Raw genomic sequence first — 14,101 nt, 5'->3', positions numbered from 1 at the left:
GCTCTCAAATTGTCCATCATGCACAATCATGAATGGACCTTTTTATCTTTTTTTAATCTTAATCATTTCTGAAAATACTACATTTCTGCTTTCATGGTGTGTGATACACACCAAAAGCAAAGAATCACAAGATGTGGAACTGGAAAAGCACAGCAGGTCAGACGGCATCTGAGGAGCAGGAAAGTCAACATTTCGGGTCAGAACACTTCTTCAGTCCTGAAATGCAAGCTATATTCTATCTCAGCCTGAAACGTTGACTTGCCTGCTCTTCAGATGCCGTTTGACCTGCTGTGCTTTCTTAGCTCCATATTTTTTGACTCTAGCTTCCAGCATCTACAGTCCTTTCTGTCTCCTGAAGCAAAGAATTCAATGGAGATATGAGAACACAAAAAGTAGGGGTGTGAATAATCAACTGGAATTTGCACAATTTTTTTTGTTTTCAAGCCGCTGTTTGGTCCTCAGTGGCTGATGCCTGACAACCAATTACATGGATATTGTGTTTACAAGTCTAAATAGTAATGATTGAGAACAGAACATGAGTTTAGAAAAGACTATTGGCTATATTTACTGATGGCCATGAAACTTGTTCCTATGAAATTCTTGGCTCTGTTAACAAAGATATTACACTATTTATTTAAAATGAATAATGGCATTGTCTAATGAATTATACATGGATATAAATTAAACCAAATAAAGATGTAGTCATGTGAAGTACTAGATACAAAATGACAGTAGCATATTTAAATGATAGTCTTTTGTCACAAAAGACTGTATATGTAGTGATGTATAATGATGCTATCAGATTCCAATACCATCAATGTTACACTACATAGGACAGACTGAGGTTTATGATGTAACTCTTTGTTTCTGAGTGATCACTAATTGATCAGCCACTGGGTTCCTCATATTAGAACAAAGTAGTTATTTTGAAGGACAATAGTAGGACAGTAGCTCAACAGTTTTTACATGGAATACCAGATCATTGTTGAGACATGGAGCAATGTAGCATTGATAAAAACCACATGGCAACTGCAGATGTGTGCACATTCCAAGAAAGAGGGAAATTTTTTTTCACTTCGGTGATAAATAAATGAAAGGCCTCGTCACAAATCTCTGCTAAGTATTCTGCATTGTGACAAAATCTACAGTGATAGAAATGTTTAATCAGAGAAATCGAGAGAACCAGGATAAAGCTTCTGACACAATTTTTGAAATGACAGACAATATTACACTAGGCAGTCAGAAAAATTGAGGTTGCAAACTTTGTTGATAATTCTCAGACTAAAATTGCACAAAACTGGTTGGGAGAACACTTTCAGTTATGGGTATTCAAAAGTGTTATGGACAGAAAAAGAGAGAGAGAGAGATTGAGAGAAAAGGAAAATCAAGCTCCTTCCATATGATATCCTTCTCATCTGATGTGTCATCTGGTGCTGTGTGTCATAAAATAATAAAATGAGTCATATGAGAGTGTTTCTTATGGGCGCAGGTTTATTAGCAGAATTGATGTCGTTATTTCTCCTGTATATATTAGGTTTTGGCTCCACACTTCCACCCCCACCCTCCAAGTCCCCCCACAACTCCATGCTTCATCTGGCAGCAACACAGGTTACAATCAAGTCACAGAAAAAATTTTGAATGAGAAAAGAATTTATTTATTTTAACATGGAAAGCTGAAGAAACCCAATGAAATGTTTATTCAGGGCTGTTTTTACAATTAAGTTAAACAAAAAAATAGAAACAGGAAAAATGTCTTTGTAATAATTTCTTTGACTATTAATACCACATACATATTTTATAAAACTATTTTATATTATTAGTCAAACCTGTAAATGGCATAAAGACATAACATAGATACCTAGTTACTGGCATATGTATTAACCACCATGTCTGAATTTTCAGTGCAAAGAGATTGGTGGTGAACCAATCTAGTATAAGCCTTTGGAAATAAGATATCTGAAATAATTAGATTAAAATAAGGAAAAAATGTCCATTTATTGCGCCTAGCCCATATTTAAATACAAAATAGCACTGTTTGTGTTTAACAATTAAACTACAACAGACATTTCTACATTTTGAGGAAATGTGCACATATTGTTTAATGCTTTTAGGAATGAGCTTGCTAATTCACAAACCATGACACAAAAACGATGATTATAACAACTTCACAGAAATTGAAAGTCTAGGGGACAAAATTAAATTTTCTAAAAAATTGGAATAGGCTTCAAAAATCTAAGTTACTTGCACTGATGATCATGTTATGATGTAGAATTGTAATTGTGGAGGAATTTTTAATGATATTCTTCAGAATAAAAAGTATGCATGCAGACTCAGCAATGCAGCCAACTCTCGGAACAGGAAGCTTTTGGTGTACAATGCTATTCATCTAGTATTGATTTTGTTTTTTTCCTCTTCAATATTAAAAACACTAAAGGGTATTTTGGAAATACAGAAACAAAATAACAGCTAAACAATCTGACTCTAAAACTTTCCCCAGGTCACCAGTACTATTCTTTTTTTAAAAAACAAGCTATTCTTCTAATAAAACATGTATACATACAAGGGATTAAAGCTCCAAAGACATTTAATCATTCTATAATGGAAAACAAAATGAAGCATGTCGTGTATCATAGCAGCAAACATTCTGTGTGTGTTTCTCTGGAGTGTCTAAGACTAGCATCAATGACAGAATTTTACGAAATTAAATTGAGAATCACTTCTTCCACAAAAAAAGTAGGTTAAACAGGGCTGTGGTCTGGTGAAGCATGTGTGACAGTTACTACTACACAATCAACACTCTCCTTCGATTTCTTGAGATTCGTATACAGCCTGTCTTCAATGCTAGTCGTTAATTTGTCTATGGGATCGGCCCCTATCATTTGAGGTCCATACGCAAAGTCCGTGGGTCTGTTTGTCTCTGTGAAGCCACTGATTTGGCCTGTCGACTGCGGGAAGTCTGTTTGGTCTGGTTGTTCAGTTTGGTCAATGGCACCTCCTTGTTCAGCTGTTTCTTCCTCAATGATTTGGATTCTTTCTTCGATGGCAACACCGGTCGCTCCTTGGCCTAAGGATTCCGCCTCTGGGTGTTTAGACGTGGGTGATTTGATGGGTTCCTGGCCGCTATCACTTGGCTCTTCATCAGTGGCGCTGATAATGCGTGGTAAGGTGCTCTGGTATCGATGATCAAGTGGATAATTCACACTGTCCCCTCTCCGGAGAGGGGTACGGTGGCGTTCCAGTGCAGGCGGATAGCGGATTCCTGGGTCACTGTATTGCTTGGTCCTTTGCCATTGCTTGCGGAGATGGATCCGAGTCCGGTGCTTCGACTTCAGTGGGGAATCATCAAACTGAGGATCATGTCGGAGAAATTCATTGAATAAGGCATCGGATTTCTCATCAATACTGTAATCCCGTCTGTGCAAATAGTCTCTAGTGACAAACATTTGGCCATAGGGTGACCAGTCAATAGGACTTCCTGGTTCACCCCCCACTGCTCCTTCTTCCTCTATCTCTTCACTTAAGGTTTTTACATCATAGCTTTCAAAGACGGTCCCTTTGCGGCCAGAACTTGTGAAAAACCTTCTCTTCTCTGATGCAGTTTTGTCCTGCGCCCCGTTTTCAGTGTCCGCCTTCAGAATTCTGTCTTCCAGTAGTCTGCTGGGGGCCTCTATAGAGGCGTAACCACTGTCCATCTGCAGCAACTTCCTGGTGCTGGTCTCAGTGTCGCTGCCTCGCTCGGATTCCACACTGTCCTGCTTCAGCCGCTTGCTGACTGTGACCTCTTCAAGATCATCCGCTTCATCAACCGTGTCCTGGGATAAGGTGCTGGGCAGGCCACCCGCCGAGCACACGCTCTCTGCATCACTTCGCACCGAGTCCTTATCATTGCTGCTCTGGTCTGATGATATGTAAAGTTCGAGAGAAGCTCGAAGGTTCCAGATATCTCGGCAGATCCTCTGCTGATCTGAGCTCTCCCTCCTTTCAGCACTCTCACTCCCGTTCGGCAGATTCTCTGCCGCATCTAACCTGAAAGAAAACCAAGCTTATCTCAGGAAAATGTGGGAGACAGCAGCACAGCATTTACAACACAATTTCTACAGCTTGGTTCGCCACAACAGCACTGTTAGCTTCCCACTTGAAGCAGCTAGATTCATTCAGTTGATGGTACTGGTTGACCCTGTCAACTCACATTCAGGTTTGAGCTGTCAGAATAAATTACTGCTTGCCTACTCATTTCTAACCTGTAGGTTGTAATAAATCACAAACCCTTCTCAAAATGACCACAGTTCTTTTCGTAGCCCCGCCACTGTGATGTACGTCCGCATATAAGAATACACTGGCTTCATTTTAGGGGGGACGGAGGGAATGACCACAGAATGGGGAACAGGGACCCATTCTCTGTAATAAATTTCATTGACAGAAGTATGTGCCCTGTAGTCAATGCAATATCGGAATGAAATTGCTCGGGATGTCCAGCAAAACCTAATAACCAATGTCTGTTTGAATTAACAATCAAGCTTTAAGCCTCCACCCTTGGGATGGGTCACTGCATCTAAACTGCTCTGCTGTAGGTCAGTTTTTATTTAAAATTATTACTCTTGTTGCTTACAGACCCTATGTCTAAAGATGCCACTATCTTTTCCCCTAATTAAATCGATCCGTTTATTAATAGAATGGAATCGTTTGTGACAGCAATATTTTCAATTCAAATGGCATGAAGGATAACCATGCACTGTTAGCAAAGAACATGGGATATTTTTCTCCATAGCAACAGTCAATTGTTAGGAAGGTTGATTGTTCGTATCCTTCCTCCTGTACATATTCAGTGGGAATTTACATAAGTCTCATTAGAGAGAAAATTGTTCGAAAGTGAATACACTCATTCATGGTCCTCAAACCAGAAATAATTCTGACAAAACTGAGCTAATGCAGCTCTGGTTCTTCTGGCAAGAGGTATTAAACTTGTTAATTTAACTCTGAATATTAAACTTTTTTAGTGGTGAAATGGTTAATTTTCAATTTACAGTGCTCTTCCAGACAAATAGCTTGTCAGGGAAGAGAAATACTGGCACATGTACATATTGGACAGCAATCAATAGCAGTGATGATGATCTTAGCTGGACAGCCTGTGGAAACCTCACTGTGGCTACTTCCAGGAGGGCCAATGAGATTTAAATTGAAATCAGGCAGTTTGCTGCCTGCCAATAGATTTTCAGGGCCTTCAAGTTGAAGATCCTGTTTAACAGGCCAATGTCTAAATTTGAATTAGGCAGCAAAAGACTCTAAGAGCTTATAAGGGATATGTTATTTAGCACAAACACCAGTTTCCACCTTTTCCCCGGTCTCTTTCCCTTTCCACGAACCAACTACCAGGGAAGAACCCACCTTGTTAAGCCCAATGAGCATTAGGTACTCTGAATCAAATGTGGAACTGAGCAGGCTTAGCCTTGAGGGGCCACACATTTCTAATACTGGCAGATCCTACCTCTGAGTACTGGGGGTGAATCAGATGATGTCAGCAACTCAGTCCCAGGAATGGTTGTACTGCAGGAGATCCAAGAGAATAAATCTCACTGAAGCCCTTGGAATGCAGGTCTGTGAAGATCTTGCTGTGCTCTAAGTGAGCTGGGATGGGTGGTTGCTTTAAAAGATGGGATGGTTTTTGCTGAGGATAGCATCCCTCCATTAGACAGAAGCTGTCTTAGAAGGAGAGACCCTACTCCACCCAGGCTGCAGGCAAGTTCAGTAGGGTATAGACCTGGACTCTTCCACCTGAACCTAATCTTGGAAACTGGGAATGTGACCAGCTGTCCATATTGCTCCTTCCCTCTTGATTAAATGCCATTCAACTCCAAAGCACCACCCACAACACTCCCACACAACCCAGTATCAAAGTCTGTTCCCATGGGAAGCCTTAAATTCTGCCTACTGTAAGGCCATATGGTGTAGCAGCAGAACTAGGTCACTTAACCAATCGAACCTGCTCTGCTGTTGATTTTCTCAATTTCACTTTCCTGTCTTTTCCTCATAACCTTTGATTCTCTTCCTGATTAAAAGTCTATCTATCTTCGCCTAGAATATATATAATCAAGCTTCAACAGTCTTGTCAGCTAAAGAATTCCACAGATTCACTACCCTTTGAGAGAAGAAATTTATCCTTATTTCTGTCTTAGATGTGCGATTCCTTATTCTGAGATTATGCCCTCTTATTGTAGACTCTCCCGCAAGGGGAAACAACTTTTCTGCAATTATTTGGTTAAGTTCCTTAAGAATCTTGCATGTTTCAATAAAGTTGCCTCATGTTGTTCTTGTGTGAAACTGAATGAGATTTCAGAGCATACAGCAAAGCTCTTGCATGAGAAGAGATTTTTCTTTACTTGATGGATGAGTTGAAAACAATAAACCAATCACAAGCAAAAAGACTGATAGGTTAAAACAAATTATGGTTCATGCAATGAGGATCAGTGTTAGAATTGGTTAAAAAATTGACTGAATAACTGAAAACAGTGAGTTGTGGTAAACAAATAGGAGCGTGGTAGATTGTGGTGTTCCCCAAGGTGTTTCACAGGACCTCTGCTTTTCTTTTGTTGCATATACCTATGTATTCAAGGAAAAAGGAACATTTCACAAGATGCTAATAACACCTAACTTGAAGGAGTTGGAAACAGTGGGGATGATATTAATCAACTGAAACAAAGCGTAGTTCGCTTGGAGAATGGGCAGGCAAGAGACAAATAAATTTAATAGGGAGAAGTGTAACATGATGCATCTTGCCAGAAAGCATATGGAGAGTTAGTATCTTTGAAGGTGACAGGACATATTGAGAAAATTCATAGCTGGTTACAAATAAACTTGGCCTTTATACACAGATCTGAACACCCAGATCTCTCTGTTCATCAATTTTCCCTAGGACTTTTCCATTTACTGCATAGTTCGCCCTTGAATTTGATCTTCCAAAATGCATCACCGCATTTGCCTGGATTGAATTCCATCTGCCATTTATCTGCCCAACTCTCCAGTCTATCTATATTCTGCTGTAATCTCTGACAGTCCCCTTCACTATCAGCTACTCCATCGATCTTAGTGTCATCAGCAAACTTGCTGATCAGACCACCTACACCTTCCTCCAGATCATTTACATATATCACAAACAACAGTGGTCCCAGCACAGATCCCTGTGGAACACCACTGGTCACAGGTCTCCAATTTGAGAAACTCCCTTCTACTACTACCCTCTGCGTCCTGTTGCCCAGCCAGTTTTTTATCCATCTAGCTAGCACACCCTGGACCCCATGTGACTTCACGTTCTCCATCAGCCTACCATGGGGAACTTTGTCAAACGCCTTACTGAAGTCCATGTATATGACATCTATAGCCTTTCCCTCATCAATCAACTTTGTCACGTCCTCGAAGAATTCAATTAAGTTGGTAAGACATGACCTTCCCTGCACAAAACCATGTTGCCTATCACTGATAAGCCCATTTTCTTCCAAATGGGAATAGATCCTATCCCTCAGTATCTTCTCCAATAGCTTCCCTACCACTGACGTCAGGCTCACTGGTTGATAATTACCTGGATTATCCTTGCTGCCCTTCTTAAACAAGGGGACAACATTAGCAAGTCTCCAGTCCTCTGGGACCTCACCCGTGTCTAAGGACGCTGCAAAGATATCTGTTAAGGCCCCAGCTATTTCCTCTCTTGCTTCCCTCAGTAACCTGGGATAGATCCCATCCGGACCTGGGGACTTGTCCACCTTAATGTCTTTTAGGATACCTAACACTTCCTCCTTCCTTATGTCAACTTGACCTAGAGTAAGCAAACATCTATCCCTAACCTCAACATCCGTCATGTCCCTCTCCTTGGTGAATACCGATGCAAAGCACTCATTAAGAATGTCACCCATTTTCTCTGAATCAGCGCATAACTTTCCTTCTTTGTCCTTAAGTGGGCCAATCCTTTCTCTAGTTATCCTCTTGTTCTTTATATATGAATAAAAGGCTTTGGGATTTTCCTTAACCATGTTTGCCAGCAATATCTCATGTCCTCTCTTAGCCCTCTTAATCCCTTGTTTCAGGTCCGCTCTACATTCCTGATATTCTTGCAAAGCTTCGTCTGTCTTCAGTCGCCTAGACCTCATGTATGTTTCCTTTTTTCTCTTGGCTAGTCTCACAATTTCACCTGTCATCCATGGTTCCCTAATCTTGCCTTTTCTGCTCCTCATTTTCACAGGAACATGTCCCTCCTGCACACTAATCAACCTCTCCTTAAAAGCCTCCCACATATCAAATGTGGATTTACCTTCAAACAGTTTCCCCCAATCGACATTCCTCAGATCCTGCCGAATCTTGGTATAGTCGGCCTTCCCCCAGTTTAGTACTCTTCCTTTAGGACCACTCCTATCCTTGTCCATGAATATTGTAAAACTTACGGAATTGTGGTCGCTATTTCCAAAGTAGTCCCCTACTGTAATATCAACCACCTGGCCGGGTTCATTCCCCAGCACCAGGTCCAGTATGGCCCCTTCCCGAGTTGGACTACATACATACTGCTCTAGAAAACCCTCCTGGTCACACCTTACAAATTCTGCTCTGTCTTGACCCCCAACACTGAGTGAATCCCAGTCAATGTTGGGAAAATTACAATCTCCCATCACCACTACCCTGTTTCTCCTACACCCTTCCATTATCTGTTTACATATTTGTACCTCTATCTCATGCTCGCTGTTGGGAGGCCTGTAGTACAGCCCCAGCATTGTTACTGCATCCTTCCTATTTCTGAGTTCTGCCCATATTGCCTCACTGCTTGAGTCCTCCATGGGGCCCTCCTTCAGTTTGGCTGTGATATCGTCTTTGACCATTACTGCAACTCCTCCACCCCTTTTACCTCCCTCTCTATCCCGCCCGAAGCATCGACATCCTGGGACAACTAGTTGCCAATCATGCCCTTCTCTCAACCAAGTCTCAGTAATAGCAATAACATCATACCTCCAGGTACCGATCCAAGCCCTAAGCTCATTTGCTTTATCTGCTACACTTCTCACATTAAAACAAATGCACCTCAGACCACCTGTCCCTTTGTGTTCATCATCTGCTCCCCGACTACTATTCCCTTTAGTCACACTGACTCCATTATCTAGTTCCCTACAGGCTTTCGTTTCTACCTCTTTTCTGTCCAATATTTGGTTCCCATCCCCCTGCCACATTAGTTTAAACCCTCCCCCACAGCATTAGCAAATATGTAATATTTGAGAAAGCATATGACATATTTGTCAGGACACCTGTACTATTAGATAAAATATTTGTGCTGCTGAATTTACAACAGACCAGAGGTCGTTAGTTTAGCTTTTGACTTCAGTTCAGAAGAATTAGGAGTTTGGTTCAAAAGGAAGAACAGTTTCCTCCGAGCAAGGGAAGCAAATTTTCAGCTCAAGTGAGCCAGTCAGCCTAGTAGATGTGTTTTAGCATGTGAAGTATCCAGTTTGTGACTGTATAGAAACATTCCAGCTATGTGAACTAAGGAGAGGTTTGGCCCATCAGAATTATGAAAGGGTTCTGCCAACAGACTCTGAAAGGAATCATAAAGCTATCACTGTAGTCCAAGGAAAAGAAACTAGGGAGAGAAAGTAAAGTAAGAAATGAAAGAGTAGGCAGGAGTGATATGTATCTGGGATTGAGTTTGTGTAAAAGGTTAGTGTTGGGAAATAGGTTGAAACTTTGTTCTGCGGTTTGCGTTAAAACCTTTCTGTCATTTATCACTTGTTTGAATTTTTTTGTCTTTGTGTAATAAACTGATGTTCTGTTGTTAAGGAATATCTGCAGCCTCTTATGAGATGTTTCAATGACTATACTGCACAATAATCAACTGCAAAAATGAAACATATGATCCATCAAGTCAGGCTTTTCTAGGATCTGACTTGTGGAGTATTATATTCAGCTGGGATTATAGAGTGTTCAATTAGAACTCTATCCGGTCCCAATTTACAAGGGGAATCTGCCAACACAAACATAACCTCAGTCAAAGGGTGAGAGGAATGTGAACATCAGGATTTAAAGGCTTGAAGCTGACTCTTGCAAGGGGAAAGAAGAACAATTTTAACTCATCTATGTAACTTTTTCAAGTTGCTCAAAGTCCATTAAGGCCAATTTATTAATTGGACAGTTCATCCAAATTAATTAATGTCATCCTGTATGCTACCTATGAGCTCCCTCCCACCTTTTTTTGTGTTACTAGGTGCTGGAACATAAACAACAAGAAACAAAAGCTTGGCATTTGCTGAAACAGCTAAGAGCTAATTCTAATCAGGTGATCTTCATGCATGATAGTAGTGAGTAGAATAGAACAAGCAGTAGCCATTAATGTGCTACTATAATTATAACAATGATTTCAGCTCATTTACTTATCTGCCTTGGCAATGCGGTTGGGAATCAGAGATAGGTTATTTCACCATTGCAAGACAGTGGCAATGGAGCATGAATAAGTTACAGCTTACAAAAATGAACATGTGGAACTCAAATCACATTGCATTAGAGTCAGATATAAGAATTTAGAAGGATAATTCTTACTGTGGCATCAGTCCAATATATTGACATTATTTTTGGTTTTTTTTCCCCTTCATCTCTCCACCCGAGGTTTTTTTAAATATTTGGAAAGGGAGAGGTTTTTTTAAAAATACTGATCCCATACTCAGCTAACAAGTACATTCACAGCAAAACTAAGTGGATCATTTTTCTCATCCTTCTGAGATCTTGGTTTAGGTCATTTACCAATCCAGACAAGAAATGGTGCAATTTCATCCCAACTGGCAGCCTACAGGCTGTAACTTCCAACCCTCTGGTTCGTGGGGAACCATTTCTAGTGCCTTATTTACTGCTATATTTTCATCTTAATACCAAATGTATACAAAGATTCAATGAACCTATATTTTCATTATTTTGAAGAAAGCATATATTAAAAGTAGGTGAAGAGCAGAATCTTTTGCAATTTGTCCAGTTGTATTACATTTATTTTAAAATTCACTTGAGGTTCATGGCACCACTGGCTAAGCCAGCAGTTACAGCCTTTGAGAAGGTGGTAATGAGTTATTAATGAAAAGAAATTGTTAAGGTGACAATGTGCACTGAAAACTAGTCTCAACTGTATATTTTTCTTTTGAGTCAAGTTTACAAGGATGAATATGGATGGACTGGCACGTTCAATTTATGTTTCAAAATGTGAGTCCCCCTTTCAGATTTTAACTTAACACCCACTCAATTTCAGCAAATGAACAAAGCCATAAATCCTTCAACAAACTCTAGCTTTGGGAACACAAAATACATCATCTGCAGCCTCCTTCCCAACTAGGGTTCTGCATTCTCAAAGCCTGCCAAAGTTGAATTAGCACAGCACATTGTACTCACCATACTCTTGGATTTTTTTTGTTTCAGAATTAGCTAGTAATCCTTTCCCACACAGCCAGATAAAATTTCTGCTCCTTACTATGGACCTCTTGCTCTGTCGCTCATGAAGCATTAGAGGACAGCCTGTTTCATTAGGTCAGGAATACAGTGTGAAACCATGTAATGCACGACATATAGTTCTCAAATGAGGATGCAAATGCACATCCTTAAATTCTCTAACATGAGGTAACTAGCATTTGCCAATGTCAGTTGGAAGCTAGTTCACTTCATGAGGTCATTTACAGGATAACTGTTTTTCAGACTGTCAGTGGACACCACCCTCCCCAAGGTTACAAAACATCATCAAAAATGGCTGCCTTTCAGTTCCTTGAAGTTGTTGTACATCTGTAGCACAAGTTGACATCTTAAGGGTGACGGGCTCCAAACAGACACTCATATGTAATAAAAATGGAAGGGACTGCAGATGCTGTAAATTAGGAACAAAAACAAAGTTGCTGGAAAAGCTCAGCAGGTCTGGAAGCATCTGTGGAAAAAAAGGTTAACATTTCAGGTCCAGTAGCCCTTCCTCAGAACTGATGGTGTCAGGGAAAACATCAGTTTTACGTCTATGGTTATACATTTATGTTCTGCTCACAAAAAAGACCCTGAACTACCTGTTGCTTGCCACTTTAATGCACCATCCTGTTCCCTGGTCAACATCTCTATCTCTAGTTTACTGCAGTATTCCAGTGAGAGTCAATGCAAGCTGGAAGAACAACACCTCATTTTCTGTTTGGGGATCCTGCAGCCCTCTGAATTCAATATCAAGTTCAATAATTTTAGGCCCCAAACTCTCCAATGTCCCAGTCCCCTACCCCACATCAGGTCTCGATATCACATAGTCTGCCAACAAATACTGCCTGTTGTTAGTCACTAATAGTCCCCATTAACAACTATTCACCCTCCCAGCCTGATTGATATCAACTCTTTTGTCTGTTCAACTGCTCTTCTTTCTAATTAGGGTCTATCTTATTGTTTAATTCCTACTCCATCTACCTCCCTTTTAGATTAGATTAGATTCCCTACAGCGTGGAAACAGGCCCTTCGGCCCAACAAGTCCACACTGCCCCTTGAAGCATCCCACCCAGACCCATCCCCCATAACCCACACACCCTTCAACACCATGGGCAATTTAGCACGGCTGATCCACCTAGCTTGCGGGAGGAAACCGGAGCACCCAGAGGAAACCCACGCAGACACGGGGAGAATGTGCAAACTCCACACAGACTGGAGGCTGGAAACAAACCCCGGTCCCTGGCGCTGTGAGGCTGCAGTGCTAACCACTGAGCCACCGTGCGCCCATTTTTTTCTGCATATAAACTGATGTTTTCCCAGTCACCATCAATTCTAAGAAAGGGTCACCGGACCCAAAACATTAACTCTGTTTTTTCCTTCACAGATGCTGCCGGACCTGCTGAGTTTTTCCAGAAACTTAGACCATAAGACATAGGAATGGAAGTAAGGACATTTGGCCCATCAAGTCCACTCTGTGACTTTGTTTTTATTCATACATAATATTTCAGTTCATTTTGAATGTCCAAGTCTTGCCAAATACAACTTTCAGATAGAGCTACGTGACAATGGGGTAGATTTAATGGACTGGCAGTGTTTGCTCAGAGCCTTGTACAAGGGGAACATATTTAGAGACTTCTTCTGCTGAGGTCAGTTTGCCCAACACAAGTTTTTGGCCATTAGATTAAGGAAATGTCTGTGGGCTATGATGGCCTTGATGGCAGCCTTCCTGATATATGTGTCTATAGTGGGAAGCTTTGAACTGGGAGTGCTAATCCATAAATTCTACCCCAAAATAAATGAAGCTCAAATCCAAGTGATAGATTTTCATTTTGCAAAGTGGTATAAAATGGTAAAAATTGCATGAGCAACTCTTTACATACTTCACAAAACAATCAGTTACACTGAAGTCAGATGGGATATGTGAGAATGTCTTCCTTAATATTCTAATTATTCATTTAAATGGTTGCTAAGTTAGATGTATTCATTTTATCTTTAACTATTTGCATTGACCAAAATCTCCCTCCTTTATGTGCAATTATGGTTTGTTGCTAGAAGATTTTTTTAATTGTGCTTGATTGGATGGAGCAATAAAAAATGCTTCTCATTTCGTATTGCTGGCCATCAGTCAGCCTTTCAACATGCACACAGGTCAAAAATATTCAGAAAGACCAGGCCGATTCATTAATTGTCATTGGAGACTTTTCTGTTTCATTACTGTAGGGCAGGAGCAGAATACAATGTAATGCACATTCTGTTATTAAAGCGGAGATGCACATTTTTAAATTCTCTGGACTCAGCATGCTTAACTAGACATGTCTCAAAGTCAGTTATAAGCTCATTCCTCTTTAGCACATCATGAGACCAATTAGAGTATAATTGTTTGGCAGATTTGCAGTGGACTTCTCCCCAAGGTTATAAAACATTGCTGAAAATGATTGCCTTTCATTTCCCTGAGATTCATTGATTGACACAGCTATCTCTGAATTTCATTGACTTTATGGCATGCCACATACTCATATTTATGCAGCGAGTATATGGGAGTTCCACTTAAGCAGATTCCAATGTTTAGTGAGGTTCCATTCCCCTAACAGTCAGAGTGAAGGTTGAGGACATGCTCGATTTGTGCCATTCACAATATCTGATGACAGCA

General features: G+C 40.6%; 1 protein-coding gene across 5 annotated transcripts in view; it reads right to left on the bottom strand.

Annotated features, from left to right (window-relative positions):
• Positions 1 to 1,709: 1,709 nt before the first annotated feature.
• Positions 1,710 to 14,101, bottom strand: part of cbarpb (CACN subunit beta associated regulatory protein b) — a 184,766-nt gene continuing 172,374 nt past the window's right edge. For all 5 annotated transcript variants that reach the window (XM_048559997.2, XM_048559998.2, XM_048559996.2 and 2 more), the window contains one exon: positions 1,710 to 4,026. In XM_048559997.2, the coding sequence (XP_048415954.2) occupies positions 2,739 to 4,026 (1,288 nt within the window). In that variant the 3' untranslated portion in view covers positions 1,710 to 2,738. The remainder of the gene's footprint in view (positions 4,027 to 14,101) is intronic.

Source organism: Stegostoma tigrinum, chromosome 30 (assembly GCF_030684315.1).
Source record: "Stegostoma tigrinum isolate sSteTig4 chromosome 30, sSteTig4.hap1, whole genome shotgun sequence".
Lineage (NCBI taxonomy): Eukaryota > Metazoa > Chordata > Chondrichthyes > Orectolobiformes > Stegostomatidae > Stegostoma > Stegostoma tigrinum.
The sequence above is the reverse complement of the archived record's forward strand: the minus strand, read 5'-3'. Positions and strand labels throughout refer to the sequence as shown.